Source organism: Bufo gargarizans, chromosome 3 (genome assembly GCF_014858855.1).
Source record: "Bufo gargarizans isolate SCDJY-AF-19 chromosome 3, ASM1485885v1, whole genome shotgun sequence".
Lineage (NCBI taxonomy): Eukaryota > Metazoa > Chordata > Amphibia > Anura > Bufonidae > Bufo > Bufo gargarizans.
This window is the reverse complement of record NC_058082.1, coordinates 358,435,704-358,453,414: the sequence shown is the minus strand read 5'-3', so window position 1 is coordinate 358,453,414 and position 17,711 is coordinate 358,435,704. Positions and strand designations below refer to the sequence as shown.

At 45.9% G+C, this 17,711-nt stretch overlaps 1 protein-coding gene across 10 annotated transcripts in view; it reads left to right on the top strand.

The window, feature by feature from the left end:
* The window catches only part of LOC122933105 (protein 4.1-like), a 183,619-nt gene that overhangs the window by 51,168 nt on the left and 114,740 nt on the right, over nucleotides 1-17,711 (top strand). The window contains exon 1 of one of the 10 annotated variants that reach the window (XM_044287882.1): nucleotides 3,973-4,072. The exons of 6 other annotated variants lie outside the window; for them this stretch is intronic. Coding sequence is in view for 1 of the 4 variants with exons in the window: in XM_044287881.1 (XP_044143816.1) it covers nucleotides 4,075-4,082 (8 nt within the window). In the remaining 3 variants the exon portion in view is untranslated. Of the gene's footprint in view, nucleotides 1-3,972; nucleotides 4,083-8,866; nucleotides 9,073-11,769; nucleotides 11,907-17,711 lie in introns of those variants that run through there. 3 more of the 10 variants (XM_044287881.1, XM_044287884.1, XM_044287883.1) reach the window with 3 other exon arrangements.

Genomic DNA, 17,711 nt, shown 5'->3' with positions numbered 1-17,711 from the left:
TATCAGCATATTTATAACATAATATATGTAGAAATAAGAATAACCATACTCCCCTTAGGGTAACTCACAGTAGGAGCAGACTGAGAGGGGTCAGAACCCTCCTGACGGGATGCTGAAGTCTCAGGAGTGGACATAGTGGGGTGATGCACAGCTCCATGCTGTATGAGCGCCACTTTTTAAACACTTCCCGGTTCATGACGCCATCTTGGCGCATCATCAACTCTGCGCCCAGGCTCCGCCTCACCCCGCCTACCGGCCGTAAGATCAGGGGGACGCTGCGCGCGTCCCACATGGATCCGGCATCAGTGGTCTGCTTCCGACACAAAGTGGAAGGGAGACTGTGAAACCGAGGAGCACAGGTCCCAGCTTAAGCCGGGGCGAGTGTCCACGTTGCCCACTGCTGCCACGCCTTAGATCCTGCCTCGGGAAGGCAGCAGCGGATGAAGGTAAATACTTGCTATACTTCAACTCCCCACCGGGAGGACTCTCTCTGCAACCTAACCCCGTAGGGACAGGAAAAACACTTAGGGAAGGAGGGGTGGGGGCAATTTAAACTCTGTGTATTCATACCCCTACAGAGGTCAAGTATTATCGCTCATTATGGCCGTCAAGGTGGATGGAATGGAAAATAAATTTTTCTAAAAGTTCCCCCCCATAATAAAACACAAGAAAAACTAATATAAACGTGGTATCGTTTTAATCATACTGACAGAGAATGAAGGGCACAGATTAGTTTTACCGCATAGGGAAAACTGGTGGAATTGCACTTTTCGGATTGCAGTATGTCATTGTGTAGCAGTCCATAATGCACATAGCACTTGAAGCAGCTTTCCCTTTTTTCCAACAATTTTTTTTTTTTTCAAGTAAAAGGGATGAGCGGTATAAAATTTTTGCTTGTACATCTTTTCCTTACCTTTTAGCGTAGGGCTCCTCATTGACTATGTTACCTGCATTTTGCTGTTTTTACACAGGCTGATTTATTAAGCCTGTAGACGGCTTAGGCTGTCTAGACCTGCAGTATAGTGGTTCGGACTGGATGATAAATCTGATGCAGGGATAGAAACTTTGGGGGTTATTTATTTGCAACCGAATCTGCAGCATCTTCTTCATACACGTCACGTACACCAGTTCTAAACAATAAACTGTGTGGTGTGAGTGGGGAAGGGGTCATTTAACATCTTCTACGCCTCTTTTGCTGGTGTAGATTTAGGCTGGCAGTGGATGCGCCTAAGTTATGTAGAGGTGCCTCTACATAACTTGGGTGTATCATGTGCCAGTGCAAGGGGTATTAAGTCTTACTAAATGACCCCATTTGACTCTATACTAATTGGTCGGCTGAAGGTCCTTTTTACACAGACCAATCATTGGGCCACTTATTGGGGATGTGAGTTTGTAGAAAGGGTTGTTCACGATTATTGGCCTGCGTAAAAGGTGCCACCCGATGGATGAGCAAACAATCGTTTATCAGTTGATCGCGTCTCTTGTCCGGCACCAAATTCATTGTTTCTGAGCAGCACAACATCCTGTATAAACAGGGATTTGCTGCCTCGTTTTCTAAGGAGACAAGTGATCGCTCGTCCCCATAGAGTGGAGATGATTGCCACATGTACAGTATATACAGCTTCATCCCAGTAGCTATTATCAGGAATGTTTGGTTTAGGCCTCATGCACACGACTGTGCTATTTTTTTTTTTTTGTGTTCCGCAAACCGCGGATCCGCAAAAAACGGAAGCAATCCGTGTTGCCTTCCGCAATTTGCGGAACGTAACAGGCGCCGGCAATATAAATGCCTATTCTTGTCCGCAAAGCATGGACAAGAATAGGACATGTTATTATTTTTTTTGCGGAGCCACGAATCCGGACAGCATACATCTTAGGCCCTGGCTCTTTCCATATCACTTTTGAACAAGTCAGAAAATGTCGTAAGACTCCGCCTACCATAACTTTGTGACCGAAGATACCGGAGGGCATAGCGGGAGAACGGAGCGGCGCCCAGGGATAATAGTAAGTGCAGTGAGATCCCCGGGCGCAGCTCTCCATGTCTGTATAGTTAGTTCACATCGTCATAATCGGTGAAAGGTCCTCTTTAAATATTACTTTACTATAAATATATTCCCGAAATACCTTTCATTGGTTATAATGGCTTGTTTTGTCTAGGGAGCAATCATTAGGAGAAATAAAATGTCTGCCGTCCTATTAGTACACACACAACCTGTCCTAATCACACAGGAGGACAAGTTACTTCACAATACTGTACTTCATGTCTCCTCATGAACTCCATTCCTACAGAGATTGAGCTGAAGATCTTATCAGCTGTATTCAGGATCATCATCCCCGACAAGTAGGAGAGGAGGATGAGGCAGCTCTTTACCTCAGTGTTGTGAAGTAACTTGTTCTGCTGTGTGATTAGGACAGGTTTTGTGTGTACTAATAGGGCAGCAGACATTTTATTTCCCCTGATGATTGCTCCCCAGACATTTTCTTAATTCCTGGAGAACCCCTTTAAGGAACTTAGTCATAAAAAAGTCTCTTATTTTTTGACTGGCCATGCGACAATATTTAGTGGCATGGCCAGTTTTACCCTGTGTTCGACAGTTGGGCGGAATTGGGACATGTCGGGGAATCTGAAAAACTTACTAACATTAAGGATCCGCAATACACCCGGTCAGCAATTGCGGACAAGAATAGGACATGTTCTATTTTTTTTCCGGAGCTGGAAGATCGGGCTCTCCGCATCCATTCCTTCCCCATTGAGAATGAATGAATGGGTCCGCACCCGTTCCGGATATTGTGGAATGGATGTGGACCCATTCCACGGGCGTGTGAATGGACCCTTACTCCTGGAAGCTCCAGTCAGGGGCTGGAGTAGTTTTTATGGCAGGCACATTGTCATACATGCTCCTAATTAGCTGAATCTTAAGGCAATTTAGCAAGAATATAAAACTAGTGTAAAAAGTTAGTCAGGGCCAGTTCACACTTAGTTTTTTTGGCACTGATTTTGGAGTGTTTTTGCCTCAAAATCTGCTCCAAAACAGCCTCCCATTCATTTTAATAGGAAACGGCATTTAATTTTTTTTTTTACACATGTAAAAAAGAAGCAGTACGCCCTATCTTGGGGCGGAATCGGCGCTGAATATCCGATTGCAAAATATTGATCCACAGAGTATCACCAAATAAATTATTTAATTATTCATTTTTTGTACTTGTATTTTTGGTGATACTCTGTGGATCCATATATTTCTATTGGTTGTGTAAAAAGACCTGTGGATTCCGTGCTGATTTTTAAGCTTGAACTGGCCCTTAGTAAATGACCCCAAACACCAGTGGGTAAAAATGTGTTTGAAGTTTTTTTTACCACAAAAAAATTAAAATATCATGTATGTAAGGACTCTCGTATGCACTTTTGACTGAACTGATAATCATGTTTGCTGCATCAATGTTGTTACATCTTTGTGAGGAATATTTGTATTAACCATATATTTTTGTCTTTTCATGCACCTGTCCTGACCCAATCTCCTGTGCCCTGCTGCTGCTGGTGAGTACCGTACTTCATCTTTGCTCATTACACGTATACACAATGGTCATATCGCGTGACGATTTACCAGCTGACTGTATAATGGCGCCAGATTAGATGGATAACGCAATAGGTGGTGCAGTTCCTAGAGTCTCCGAGTGGCGGCAGTAGAGGACAAGCTCCGGGCTGGCGGAGATTAACCTGCTGCTCGTGCAGTCGGCCAGCCACCTGAACACTGACATGTTTACGTGGGAGTGAATGTTTCTCAACATGGCTGATAGCATAAAGTCCCCTTCACACAAACTAATGTCTCTATATATAGGTCCCCCCCAATAAACATGGCTGTTGCAGGTAATCTCCCACCCCTCCGCTTCACACAATGGCTCGGTAGTGACGCCCCTCTAGTAATGAACAGACCCCGGCCAATAAGCGTCTACTCCAGTGTTTACTGGCCGGGGGCGCGAATCGCTTGTTGCTTGGCGGCGGAGGTAGAGGTGCGGAGATCACGTGGGCTACAGCGAAGCGCGGCAAACCGGGGCCCAGCCACTTCTGAGACCCGTATGTACTGGTGTGTGTGAGGTGATGCTGTGCGGTGTGCTGTGACCGCTGCTGCTGATTTCCCGCCCCTTGTGTGTTATCGCTAGACCTGCCGTAACATGGCTACTGAGCCCAGTAATAAAGACCGGCTAGGCTTATGTGGAGCCGTGTGGTACTAAGGCTGTCACACTGCGCTGTCTTCTCCTGTGCACCAACAAGTGGACAGGATTCATAAAAAAATCAGTGGAAGAATGCTTTATTTATAGGCTATGTTCACACAGTAAGCTGCGTTACCATTTGCAGTTCTCATTTGCGAATGGCCTCATGCACACAACAGTTTTTTTGCGGTCCGCAAATTGGGGATCCGTTGTCCGTTGCATATTTTTTTTGCTGTCCCGTTGACTTGAATGGGTCCGCTAATAGTTTTTTGCGGACAAGAATAGGAGAGGTTATATTTTTTTGGACTGACTGGAACCACCGACGCGTATACCGGTGGACTATCCGCATTTTCAACGGCTCCATAGAACTGAATGGGTCCGCATCTGAAACGCTAAAATCGTCGGAACGGGCGCGGAAACAAACTGCCGTGTGCATGAGGCCAAAGACTGAGAGATTTATTAAAAATGGAGATGAGTGAATGGATTCTATCAAATCGAATTTGTTCAGGTCGGAGCACCTCCTCCACCTCCAGGTGTACCCAGAGATCGAGAGCGCCAGTGCAGATGTCTGGGGGTCTTAGGGCAGTGTCTTGAGTAGTGTGGCCAGCCCCTTGGTGCTCCAGGAGATAGATTTTGAATAATTTTGATTTGCAATTTTTCAAATTAGAGATGAGCAAAGTTAAAGGGGGTTTCCACCCTTCAGATATTGATGAATATCCGATCAGTGATCTGCTCTTTTCAGCAGCCGACAGCCAGGGCCGGCTCCAGGTTCATGTGGGCCCTAGGGCGAATACTGTATGGAGGGGGCTCTGGGTTTTTTTATACTGAATGAAGGGTCATTGGTGATCATTACTAAATGGGGGACACTGGGGGTCATTATACTATGTAAAGGGCCCTCACAGTATAATGACCCCACAGTGACCCTCCATTCAGAATAATGACCCCCAGTCGCCCCCACACTGGGGGTTATACTGTATGGAGGGGGCACGAGGGGTTATTATATTTAATGGGGGCTCTGGTGGTCAGTATGCTAAATGGAGGGTCAATGGGGATCATTATACTAAATGGGGGGCACTGGGAGTCATTATACTGTGTAAGGGGCCCTCACAGTGTGATGGATGACCCCCCAGTGGCCCCCTCACATACCTATCATTGCTGGAGAGCAGGGGAGCTGGCGGTCCTGTCCATCTCTAACCGCAGCTCCCTGCGCTCCTTCTCTCCTCCGGCCCGCTGCAGCAGTGAGCCAGGCCTGGAGGAGAGAAGGAGATGTGCAGTGATGTAGCTAGAACTGACTGGGCCCCACAGAAAATTTTTAGTACCCCCCCCCCAATGTGTGTTCACATCACGTTTTTCCTATCGGTTTGATGTATACAAATGTGCAGCACTCCACGTTTTTGTATCCTGTAGAGTCAAGTAAAAAATGCATACGTTTTTTTACCATGGAACTGTATGGTGAACGGACGCCACTGTACGGCATCAGTCTGAGGCATCTGTTAACGCATACATTTTTGGTATACATTAAATGGATGGCACAAATGGGATGTGAACCGAGCCCTAGTGTCAGAATAAGCACCAGTACACAGCGGAGCAGCGTGGCGGAGAGGGGAGGCCGCCATGTACTGACAGAGCACTACCTGGTCCTGGTGGTCAGGGATGAGGACTGTGTTTCCCAAGGATAAATTTCTACTGGGAAATACAGGGCACAGTATAATACACTAGAATCTATATAATATAATGATATTATCCCTACCCCCGAATAATAATACAATTAGGGGGTCATTTATTATATAGAAATACGTCTATATTAGGCGTATTTCTTACACAGATTGTGGCACAAAGGTCCTTAGCACCGCAATCTGTATCTTTTCCCGCTCATGCCAGGTGTAAAAAAAAGTGGTGTGGGCATGGAAGGGGATACAGTTATGGCCATGCAGGCAAACTGCTTAATGAAACAGTAACACAACTAAATAGAATGAAGCAGCAGCAGATCGAAGAGTCCCCCCTTCTGTCCCACAGACAAGAGACAGTCACAGTGCAGACTCACTCACAGACTGTCTTCACACTTCTCTGCTCCAGCCCTGCGGTCTCTCTCCTCAGGCAGCATGTGCCCTGTGTAGAGGGGGCGTGTTCTGAGTCTCTGCAGCTCAGAGGGCCCACCAAAGGGGTACTGCGTAAGTGAAATGACAGCAGTGAGAGCTCCCATCTGTATTGATGGAAGTGCTCATAGCAGCTCAGTGGGCCCCCCCAGGAGCATTGGGCCCCGGCACTTGCCCAGGAATGCCGGGTTATGACGCCGGCCCTGACGACAGCATTGGAGACCGTGGATGGAGCTGGAGACAGAAGGTCCCGTCCACTGGTGGCCATGCTGGGGTACTGCAGTACAGCTCCCAATCTGATATTGATGATCTATCGAATTTCTAAAGGGTGTAAAACCCCAATAAAATGCGGTATACGTGTATTTCCCACATGTAGTAACCAATCAGATTCCATCTCTCGTGTTAGGGTACCTTCACATTAGCGTTAACGTTTTCCGGTATTGCGTTCCGTCCTAGGGGCTCAATACCAGTTTTATCCTAATGCATTCTGAATGGAGAGCAATCCGTTCAGGATGCATCAGTTCAGTCCCTCTTACGTTTTTTGGACGGAGAAAATACTGCAGCATGCTGCAGTTTTCTCTCCGCCCAAAAATACTGAACACTTGCCGGAATACTAGATCCGGCATTAATTTACATTGAAGTGTATTCGTGCCGGATCCGGCATTAAGTGTTCCGGCAAAACGGATCTGGCTTTCCGGTCTGCATATGTGCAGACCTTTAATGCAAAAAAAAAATTAATACCGGATCAGTTTTTCCGGATGACACTGGAAAGACGGATACGATATTGCAATGCATTTGTCAGACGGATCCGCGTCCAAATCCTTCTCACAAATGCATCCGTTTGCGTCAAGATTGCCGGAATCCTCTGCCGCAAGTGTGAAAGTACCCTTACAGAGACACTTTGGGAAATAGAAAGCTGATTGGTTGCCATGGGAACCTCCCGTATGGGAAATGTCCATGTGTGTAGGGTTGTTACCAAACCAAAATTTTGATTTAGATTTTAAAATAAAAAAGTATTGCGATACTTGATACCACACGAAAAAAATAAAGCACCAAAAAAGCTGCGTGCATTACGCATTTTATGGTACGTCCGGCCCATAATAGAACAGTCCTGTCCTATTTTTTTTTTTTTGGGGGGGGACGGGGACGGGACAAGGTGACTAAAAAATTGCAAATCACCCGGTTTTTATCATAATTTTTTTCTGTTACAGAGTTTACCGCATAGGAGATATTTTTTTATAGTTTGGACTTTTCGGACGTGGAGATATGTAATATGTTTGTTTATTGTTTTATATGTGAAATTGGGAAAAGGGGGTGATTTAAACTTAATATATATATATATTTTTTTTTTACTTTTCATTTTACTTTTTATTTACTAGTTATTAGCCTCCTTAGGGGCTAGAACCCTTGTCCTATTCAGGCCGTTGCCCGCCCATGGCCGTATTGCCCCATTCACGTGGTGTTTCTGTCTGTGCCTCCGAACCGCAAAAAAAAAGTGTTATATTTTTTGCGGTGCAGACGGATCATGGACCTATTCAAGTTGAATGGGTCTCGATCCGTCCTGGCCTGTGCACTGACATTGCCTGTGCATTGGGGCCTGCAAATTGCGGTCCATAATGCCAGGAACCGCGCTGTGCATGAGGCCTCACCCTGATAGAGCTCTATTACTGTGAACAGGACTTCACACTCTCCCTGCTGCCCTGTGCATAGTACACACAGCAGCAGGGAGGTTACCATGGCAGCCAGGGCTTCAGTAACATCCTGGCTGCCATGGTAACCGAACGGAGCCCCGCGACTTCACTGCTGGGGCTTCGTTCGGAACTGCCACTGCACCACCAATGAGGTGGGCCACTGCCACCAATTATTATAATACTGGGGGGGATGGGACGCACTGCGCCACCAATGATTACAATTCATAATATTGGGGGGAAAGCTAAAGTTTTTTGTCCGGTCACAAAAACTGACCCGGCACTGAAAACAATGTAAGTCAATGGTGACGGATCGTGTTTTTTTTTTTTTTTTTTTTTTTTTTAGGAGCCTAAAAAAACGATTTGTCACCCATTTGACTTTCAAGGTATTTCGTGCCGGATCTGTTTTTTTTCTGTTTTGATTTGGTACAACCACATTCTAACGGAACGGATGCATTCTGATGTGCAGAATCAAAACTGATCCGTTTACGGAATTAACAGCGCAAGTGTGAAAGTAGCCTTACTGTGACCTTCTCCTCCCAGCGTATCGCCTGTATGCGGTTTCCATGAGGACTGCTCGCTGTCCATGCTGGTTTAATCCTCTAGTGCAGGGATGGCTAACCTGTGGCGCTCCAGCTGTTGCAAAACTACAACTCCCAGCATGCCCGGACTGCCTACAGTAGGGCATGGTGGGAGTTGTGGTTTTCCATCCCTGCTCCGGGAGAAACCTAGGGTCTTATAGATGCTTTGAAGTATTCAGACGGTGTCACAGAAGTTGATGTCACAAGATTACACACATCGTGCAACTGTTTATTTCCTGTTGAGGAAGCGATGTACCCGGCCGGAGGAGCAGGTTCAGAGATGGCGCTGCTGCAGATGCATGTATAGGCCGTGCTAGCCAAATCCACAGGTCCAGGAAAAGTGCCACAATTCAACCCTGCTCTTGTACATCATGCCACTTGTCCCTACTGCCGGATAAGCCTCATAATCAGCTCTGAAGAAATGTACTTTCTTTTTTTATTTTATTGGAAACCTGCATGAGCCTGTGGTAAACGGATCCATCAATGGTGTCTGTGTGTGTATGTATATAATTACAATATATCTTTGGTAGAATAGGAGTTGATGGCCGAAGTGTATAGAGTTCCATAGGTTTGTTGCGTGCACTGTATGATTTTAGCCAAGTCAAAACATGCAGTACTTTTAGTCTGGCGGCCTTTCGCCGTGCACTGCCGTGTTGCGCCGGAGCTCCGCCCCTGTCCCCATTATAGTCAATGGGCGGACAGAGCGGCGGCACGGCAAAAAAGCAGCAGAATGGATCCGACAGGGTGAACAGCCTGTCGGATCCGTCCTGCCGCTAGTGTGAAAGTAGCCTTAGATATGGCTTTACAGAGGCTGTGGTCTACACAAATTCTTCCTGTTCTGTGATATTTTGTCTGGCTATTTTACGGGAGTCTGACTGAAGCCCCGGACAGAACATACATTTATTAGCCAAGGTTCTGTCTAAATCTCTCCAATATGCTTAGGATTTGTTTGTCTTTCAACATGTCACATTGTGGGATGTCACCTCATGTCAACCCTTCATGTGACAGTAGTGGAGCTACAGTAGGTTGCTGGGAAAGATTGAACATCTAATTTTGCTGTGTAGGGATTTTTTAGTTGAATGAAATGGCCACATATGACTGCGTCTTAATATACTCTGATCAGCCTTAGGCTACTTTCACACTAGCGTTCGGGCGGATCCGTTCTGAACGGATCCGCCCATAATAATGCAGACGGAGGCTCCGTTCAGAACGGATCCGTCTGCATTATATTAGCTAAAAAAAGCTAAGTGTGAAAATAGCCTGGGACGGATCCGTCCAGACTTTCAATGTAAAGTCAATGGGGGACGGATCCGCTTGAAGATTGAGCCACATTGTGGCATCTTCAAACGGATCCGTCCCCATTGACTTACATTGTAAGTCTGGACGGATCCGCACGGCCAGGCGGACACCCGAACGCTGCAAGCAGCGTTCAGCTGTCCGCCTGTCCGTGCGGAGGCGAGCGGAGCGGAGGCTGAACGCCGCCAGACTGATGCAGTCTGAGCGGATCCGCCTCCATTCAGACTGCATCAGGGCTGGACGGCTGCGTTCGGGTCCGCTCGTGAGCTCCTTCAAACGGAGCTCACGAACGGAAACCCGAACGCTAGTGTGAAAGTAGCCTTAAAGGGATTGGCCACCTTTTTTTTTTAGCAACACTTTCTGGGCAGACTGGCAAAGGGAAGCCTACTTGCCTGCTCCCCAATGCTAGGGCCCAGCTCCTTCACTCCTGTTTCACTCAGGTCCCCTACTGTCAACATCCGCTTTGACCCGCTGCAGTTAATCACTGCTCCTCTTGCGTCTTGTCAATTGGTTACTTGATGTGGGGGGATGAGGAGGTCACAGCTGCAACCAGAGATTGGCTGCAGCAGTATCAAAGCAGATTCTGACAGCAGGGGACCTAAGGGAGGCAGCCGAGGCGAAGGAACACCCGCGTTGGTGAGCAGGTAAGTATGTTTCCCTTTGCAGGTCTGCCCAGGAAACAGGTGAGGTGTTGCCAAAAAACCCAATAGATGGCTAACCTCTTAACATTAAAACCACTGACCGGTAAGGCTGGGTTTTCTTGTTCAGGTTTTTTGAAAGCAAGGCCCAGAGTGGATTGTAACAGAGAAGACTCTGGGAAGTGTCTCAGATTTCTGGTGTACAAAAGTGGCAAGTTTTGTTGCAAGTGCTTTTTTGTGGCAAAAATGTAAATTAATTTCTTTATTAGCATTTTTACCCCACCAAGTGAACTGAGCTGTAATACACCAGCACACCGGATGGAGCACCCTGTCCACTGTATAGTTTCCAGCGTGGGGTGCCTGGCGTTGGACCCAGCGAACTGATATTGATGACCTGAACTGAAGATGGGTAATTAATATTGGAGTCCTGGAAAATCCATTTATTGAACTTAGGAATACACCATAGGAAAAGTCCTGAATGCAATTCCAGGTCATTTTCAGATCTTAGGCTGTGGACAAACATAGCAGATCGTATACAGAGCCATGTGCCCACAAAGAATGCATACATAACTTGGATGTGATCTGCGTGCTTTCTATGTGCATGCGGCCATTCCGCAGATTATAAAACATGTCCTGTTCTTGTCCGTTTTGCAGACAAGGAAAGGCATTTCCACAATGTGACCTGTGGAAAGTGCGGGATGCTCGTGGCCGTATTCGCGGTTTGCGGACCGCCCTTGCTCTCATTGTGACACCAGTGTTTTATCCTTACATACTGAAGCTACTGCAAGTTTCAGAGAAGATGAAGACCCTGGAATAAGTCATGTATTAATATGTGATGGATTTGCCTGTCGCCGCCATGTGTCGTCTGCCACCAATCCATCATGGTGCTGCATGGCAGGGTTATTCTATGCCTCTTCCACCTCTCTGGGGACTGCAGGTTACAGCTGAGCCTGAACTCCATCCAAATAAATAAACCCTCCTTTATCCATGGTAAACAAAGCCTCCTCAGCCACCTCCCCCACTTTGATACGCCCCTTACTCCTCCATAACACTGTCTCGCGCTAGATTCTCTTTTGTATTCCTGTAAAATATTCCCATAGTGTGGAAAATAAAGCAGCAGGACAATAGCTGGGAAGGGTCTGTATTGCAGCTAAATAGTGTGAAGACTCCAGAGAGTGCATTCTAGAGACTTCTTATTCTTCATCATCCCCAAGGTTTCAGGAATAAATTCATCTCCTCCCCTCTGCTTTCCTGGGGGCATCAAGAAATTCAATCCAGAGAGGTGGAGAGGAGGCGTTGGTAGAGGTATGATAACCTATTAACTGGTTTAGCAGCTGGCATCTGGGGTGTAGCTGGCAAGAGGAGAAGATACCCATTGCTGATGCTCTGAGCTTGAAGGTTGGTGTCACGTTCTCTGGTGTTATTTCCAGATGTCTTGTACCGTCATTGGAAATGCAGTCACATGTCTATTTTCTGTTTTGTCCTCCTATATGAATGGTTTATGACTTCTAAGTATGGTAGCTGCCACCCCACTTGTTGTGTACGTTTCTTTTGTATATATGGTTGCATCTCCATCGTAGTCCCCTTACTGTAGCACTTTCGGTTGCATTGCATCCCTGTTTGAGAGTTGAGTTGTCTCCGATCTAGTAATGCTGGAATTATCTCAAACAAAAGCTGGTGCCCTTTGAAGGGGAATAGCTGATCCTCGGTCACAGGGACATTTCTCCATTTAAACAATGCAGCCTTTTGAGCCATGTGTTGGCTTTGGGGAATGTTTGGATCTGCGCTCACGCTGACACTTTCAGTGTACGCAGCACTTTCATCTTACTATATGATCCTTCATAGGTGATAGCTATTTTTATTAGTATTATGTACGGGTTGTATCGCCGCTGCTTGGAAGCTATTCGCTAATTTGGATGTGTATTTGACTTAATATAGTTTTATTTCCTAGACGCGTGTTGTTTTTCTAGCACTGACAGAAAAAAGCCAGCTTTTGTGCCTCTGATCATGCAGTGCTGCTGTTATTTTTTATATAGTTCATCACTTTATAGTCCATAACATAAAAAAGTCAGTCAAACTTGATCAGTGGCTCACTCTGATGAGACTAAGGCCTCTTGCACACAACCGTATGGCTTTTTATTTAGCAGTCCGTTTTTCACTGATCCGTTGTTCAGTTTTTTGTTTCTGTTGTGTTTCTGTCTCTGTTCCGTAGTTCCGCAAAAATATCCAGATGGTTTCCGTATGCGGATCGCAAACTTAAACATAACTTTTTAAAGTAATGTGTTTTAACTAGGGGTGCACCGAAATGAAAATTCTGGTCCGAAACCGAAAATTCAGGCTACCCCTTGACCGAAACCGAAACTGCCTTTTTGCCCAAATACTTTTAAAAGACCCCCCCACCTCATAACAGTGCCATCCACAGACCCCCCCACCTCATAACAGTGCCATCCACAGACCAACCCACCCCATAACAGTGCCATCCACAGACCCCCACCCACCCCATAACAGTGCCATCCACAGACCCCCACCCCATAACAGTGCCATCCACAGCCCCCCCCCCCCCATTGTACAATTAATAGAAAATAGCGGGGAGGGACTGGGAGGAGGAGCTGGGGGCCGGTGCGTTCACTGTGCTCCGGCCCCCAGCTCCAGTAGTTATAAAATGTTGTACAATTAATAAGCATTCTATTCATGAGGCCCCCTCTGCAGTAGAACATTCAATATAGCCACATCCTACTCACAGGGCTGTTATCTTAATGCTGGCCGGCCGGGCAGAGGAGCGGCAGCGTCACAACTGACGTCATGTGCCCGGCCTACTTTCTGAATGAAGGAGGCGGCGCAGGCATGTGACGTCAGTCGTGACGCTGCCGCTCGTCTGCCCGGCCGGCCAGCACAGCCCTGTGAGTAGGATGTGGCTGTATTGAATGCAATACTGCAGAGGGGGGCCTCATGAATAGAATCCTTATTAATTGTACAACATTTTATAACTACTGGAGCTGGGGGCCGGAGCACAGTGAACGCACCGGCCCCCAGCTCCTCCTCCCAGTCCCTCCCCGCTATTTCCGGCCGATATGTAAAAATATCGGCAGAAACAGATTAGGTGCATTCTCGGCCGATATTTTCGGCCGCCGAAATTTCGGTGCACCCCTAGTTTTAACAGTATACACAAGGGCAAAGTGGGCATGGATCTGCAAAAAACGAATACGAATGACATATGGATGTGTTCCGTATGCATTCTTTATTTTTTGTGGACCCATTAACTTCAATGGAGCCACGGATCGTTATTTGCGGGCAATAATAGGACAAGTTCTATCTTTCAGCAGAACGGATGTACGGAAATGGAATGCATACGGAGTTCATTCATAATTTTTTTTTTTTTTGCGGAACCATTCAAATGATAGGTTTCGCAAACGGAATTTGCAAGAACGGAAATGGAAAAAAAAAAAGTTTGTGTGCAAGAGGCCTAAGGGAGCATTTACACCAACAGATTATCTGACAGATTTTCTGACTAATCATTGGTCAGATGGCCATTTACACACATCTTTTTTTACACCCCAACTATTGGTCAGATAATCTGTTGGTGTAAATGCACTCTTAGGCCTCCTGCACACGAACCGTATACGGAACGATTCATTTCAATGAATCCGCAAAAATCCCGGAAGGTACTCCGTATGCCTTCCGTTTCCGTATTTCTGTTCCGTGCAAACGTAGAACATGTCCTATTATTGCCCGCAAATCGCGTTCCATGGCTCCATTCAAGTCAATGGGTCCGCAAAAAAAATTGAATGCATCTGTATTGCTTCCGTATCCATTCTGTTTTTGAAAAACCATCTATTGAAAATTTTATGCCCAGCCCAAGTTTTTTAATGTACTTACTGATTAAACATTATTGTATGTTTCCGTTTGCGATCCGCAAAAAACAGATCACAAACGGAAAATGGCAAAACTGAAACACTACTGAAACAGAAAAACTGATCAGTTTAAAACAGACCGCAAAACCATATGGTCGTGTGCAGGAGGCCTTAACATACTCTACATATAGAAGTTGTACAACTTGCTCCAATGCTCGAGGAGGGGTAGGCTTTATGTATATTTTATATAATATTGTATTTCTGATGGCACCCAGAAATATTCCTACTTGTTGGAAAAATGATGCAAAAGGACACAATCCTTCCCTCCATAGACCTATTGATGAGTCAGTGTGTTACACTTTTTTTTATTTTATTTTATTTTTTATGGGAAGCAATTAGTAAATCGGAGTGGAGAACAGATAAAATGTTCTGTGTTACAGAGGTTAAATGATCCTCCCTGAGGTTGAAGAGGACCTGTCGCCACGAAATGCAGGCCAATCTGCAGGCACCATGTTATAGGTCAGGACGAGCTGAGCAGATTGATATATATTTGTGGGAAAAGATTCAGTAAAAGTTGTCATTTATTAATTTTAATCCCTGCGTTTCCTGATTTCATTTTTCAGAGGGTAGGTGTTATCAGTGACTGTAGCATTCCTTGTGTGCACACCAAAGGTGGTATACATGTTGGCTGGTAGTTAACTACATTGTTAAATTTCACCTGACAAATTATTGTTTTGGTTGAAATCGTCTGTTTTGATCAACTTTTTGACTAAAGTGGCCATCTTTACAGAGAGAATGCGATCAATGACTGAAAACCTCCCCTGAGTACTCAGAAATAGTAGATCAAATTAGCAAAATACGAAGTATACTTTAGGGGTGGGCGATATGGCCTAAAATATATATTGCGACATATTATTTTCTTCTGTATGTATACAAAAAATACAAATGACAAAACTGCCATCAGACATGTCCCCCAGAGCCAGTGCCATCAGCCCCAAGCCCCATGGCATTTGCCATCATCTGCCATCAGACATGTCCTTGTCCCCCAGAGCCAGTTCCCAAGCCCCATGGCCATCCTTTGCAAATAGGACCCCCCCCCCCCCCCCCGATCCTCCAGCCCCCCCAGAATAATCTCAGCAGTCCTCAGGTGTTGCGTTGTGTTCCCAGCATACATTGGGTGGGCTGACGCTGTGTGCGCGACAGGCCCTGGCCACTCCAGTACAGCGCGGTGCAGACTGCGGAGTCGGGAGGCTGAGCCACGGAGCGGTGAGAAGCTTCTTCAATTCACTACCGCTCCGTAGTCATATCGTGGTCAAGCGATATATGCGATATGGACAAAATCTGTATCGTTGCACAGATTCATATCGTGCATATCGCATATATCGCCCACCCCTACTTGTGGGTTTGTTGTGTACATGTAAAGAGAGACATTAGTATAGGGCAGGGATCAGCAACCTTCGGCACTCCAGCTGTGGTGAAACTACAACTCCCAGCATGCACACCTCCTTGGCTGTTCTCAGAACTCCCAGAGAAGTGAATGGAGCATGCTGGAAGTCGTAGTTTCACCACAGCTGGAGTGCCGGAGGTTGCTGATCCCTGGTATAGGGAGTAGGGCTTATACAAAGGTGCTGCCAAGGTTTATTGTAGAATGAGAGTGTTTGGTCAGTATTATACTAAAACCAGTAAAAGATAAGAGAAAAGTCTAATGGAAAGATTTGTTCCTCTTCCGGGATTTGGCTTACTAATACTGACTGTGAGCATTTTATTATTATTTGACAGCGTCATTAGTTCCATGGCACTGTAAATCAAAAGAATTACACATACATAATAAAAAAAAAAAAAAATACAATAAACGTAAAACGAATAAACTGGTACAGAGGGGGAGCGGAACCTGCCCACAAGGGCTTCCAATCTACAATGGAAGGGGGGGGGGAAGCTGCCCATCTGGCTGTGCTGTGGCAGCATGCTTATTTCAGGTGGTAGGCTTTCCTGAAGAGGTGGGTTTTCAGTTGATTTTGGGGGAGAGTCTGATGTGCTGGGGTAGTGAGTTCCGGAGTATGGGAGATGCACGTTTTAAGGTCAGGAGCATTTGATGTGTTTGTGTCAGGCATGTCAGTAGACCTCATCTAAACACCATTCTCAAAGTAACAACCCAAAGCAGCCCCCATTGGCTGCACCAATAATTTCTGCATGCTTCTTTAATAAATTTGTCACATTTTTTTTAACTGTTCATTACCCTGTTCTAGAAACTTTTCAGAACTGTGAAGGGAGGCATAAAAAGTCTAAAACTAATAACATTCCAGAAGGCCACCATTCACCTGACATGCTTCATCAGGGGGTGTTATATGTGGACATAATAAATTGAGATATATATAAAAAAAAAATTGGGATGACCAACGGTTATAGAGTAGCATACCCCTTGGGAAATACCCCCGACATATTCCATTGGCATGATGTGAACAGAGGCTTCCTGAATCTTGATACTGGCCATTTACTTCAGGCAATGTTTAGCTGTGGCAGTTAAAAGCCGCCTCTTGTTTACATGTTCTACAATCTGCTTTATCTTGAATCGGGCATGTTATCAGCCATTCCAGATGTCTTGGGTTACTTTAAGGATGTAATCTGGCCTACGGTGGAATGCCAAGGCATTTGAACGCCACAAACTGTTATTTCTGTTTTGGGCCATGTTCTTATTTATGTGTATTTTATATATTTATATATTCAGACTCCTCTTCAGTGGGGCATGGTCCAGCCTGGCACAGTTGTGTTATTACACGCGGCTTTGTCATGCTTGATGCCGCACATTAAGGTAAACTGTTCATGTGGTGACATGTCCTTCAAAATGGTTTGCAGCATTTTTGGGCTCAGGCTACGGCTATTGGGCAACTTTGGCAGCTTTGTGGCATTAGATAGCTAATAAAGCTAATGGGGGGACATTTCGACCATCTCCCAGTCCGCGCACTTTGTGCATCTGTTAGTGTGTCGGCATGGTCACACTTATCACTCCAGTCAATGACTAGTGATGAGGCCACAAGCAGCGTGTCGCCACTGGAGCCGCGCATGTGACCATACCCATGCACTGCCGGATGTAAACCGTGCAGGGATGGAAGATGGAGAAAGCAGGAGACTGTGGGCACTTTCTTAAATTACCAGAAAACCCCTTTAAAAAGGGTTGTTTACTCCTTTTATATTGCTGGCGTATCCTATACTGATTGACAGTATCCAGCTCCGTCCTCTACACAATAGACGGAGCTGCATAGTTCCAGCCTCAAAACTACTCCTGAACAGCTGATTGACCGGGGTTTGGGGTGTCAGACCTCCACCATATGACTATTGATGGCCTGTTCTGAGG